This window comes from Myotis davidii, unplaced genomic scaffold (genome assembly GCF_000327345.1).
Source record: "Myotis davidii unplaced genomic scaffold, ASM32734v1 scaffold211, whole genome shotgun sequence".
In the NCBI taxonomy this organism is placed as follows: domain Eukaryota; kingdom Metazoa; phylum Chordata; class Mammalia; order Chiroptera; family Vespertilionidae; genus Myotis; species Myotis davidii.
In genome coordinates, this window is record NW_006282523.1 from 581798 (window position 1) to 582435 (window position 638).

General features: G+C 71.3%; 1 protein-coding gene across 1 annotated transcript in view; it reads left to right on the forward strand.

The window, feature by feature from the left end:
• Positions 1-638, forward strand: part of RPTOR (regulatory associated protein of MTOR, complex 1) — a gene marked incomplete at its 5' end in the record, with an annotated part of 106061 nt that overhangs the window by 84316 nt on the left and 21107 nt on the right. Inside the window, one exon of the mRNA XM_015559764.1 lies at positions 390-573. Coding sequence (XP_015415250.1) covers positions 390-573 — 184 coding nt within the window. The remainder of the gene's footprint in view (positions 1-389; positions 574-638) is intronic.

The following is a 638-nucleotide window of genomic DNA, read 5'->3' on the forward strand; positions in this document are numbered from 1 at the left end:
GGGGGGGGGGCCCCCGCCTGCCTCCCGCTGGCTCCAGTGGGTCCCCAGGAACTGCCGGGCTCACTGCTCAGCATCAGCAGCTGATGGGGTCGCTGCTGGGCGGGAGGAGAGGGGGTCCGGCAGAAGCGGCGGGTGTTTGGCGTCCATGGCGGCTCTAGGTGACGCCGGGTTTCTGCTCCCCGACGGCAGGGGCTCCCCGCCAACGTCCAGCGCCAGCAGCTCCAGCCCCACCAACGATGTGACCACAGGAACTGCCGGGCTCACTGCTCAGCATCAGCAGCTGATGGGGTCGCTGCTGGGCGGGAGGAGAGGGGGTCCGGCAGAAGCGGCGGGTGTTTGGCGTCCATGGCGGCTCTAGGTGACGCCGGGTTTCTGCTCCCCGACGGCAGGGGCTCCCCGCCAACGTCCAGCGCCAGCAGCTCCAGCCCCACCAACGATGTGACCAAGCAGCCAGGCAGCCCAGACCTGCCATCGGGCCGGCTGAGTGCCGCCGGGCCCACGGGGGCGCAGTACACGCCCCACTCCCACCAGTTCCCCCGCACACGGAAGATGTTCGACAAGGGTCCCGACCAGGTGCGTGCCTGCGCCGTGGCACGTGGCTGACACGCAGCCGTGCGCGGGGTGCCCAGGCCTGGCTC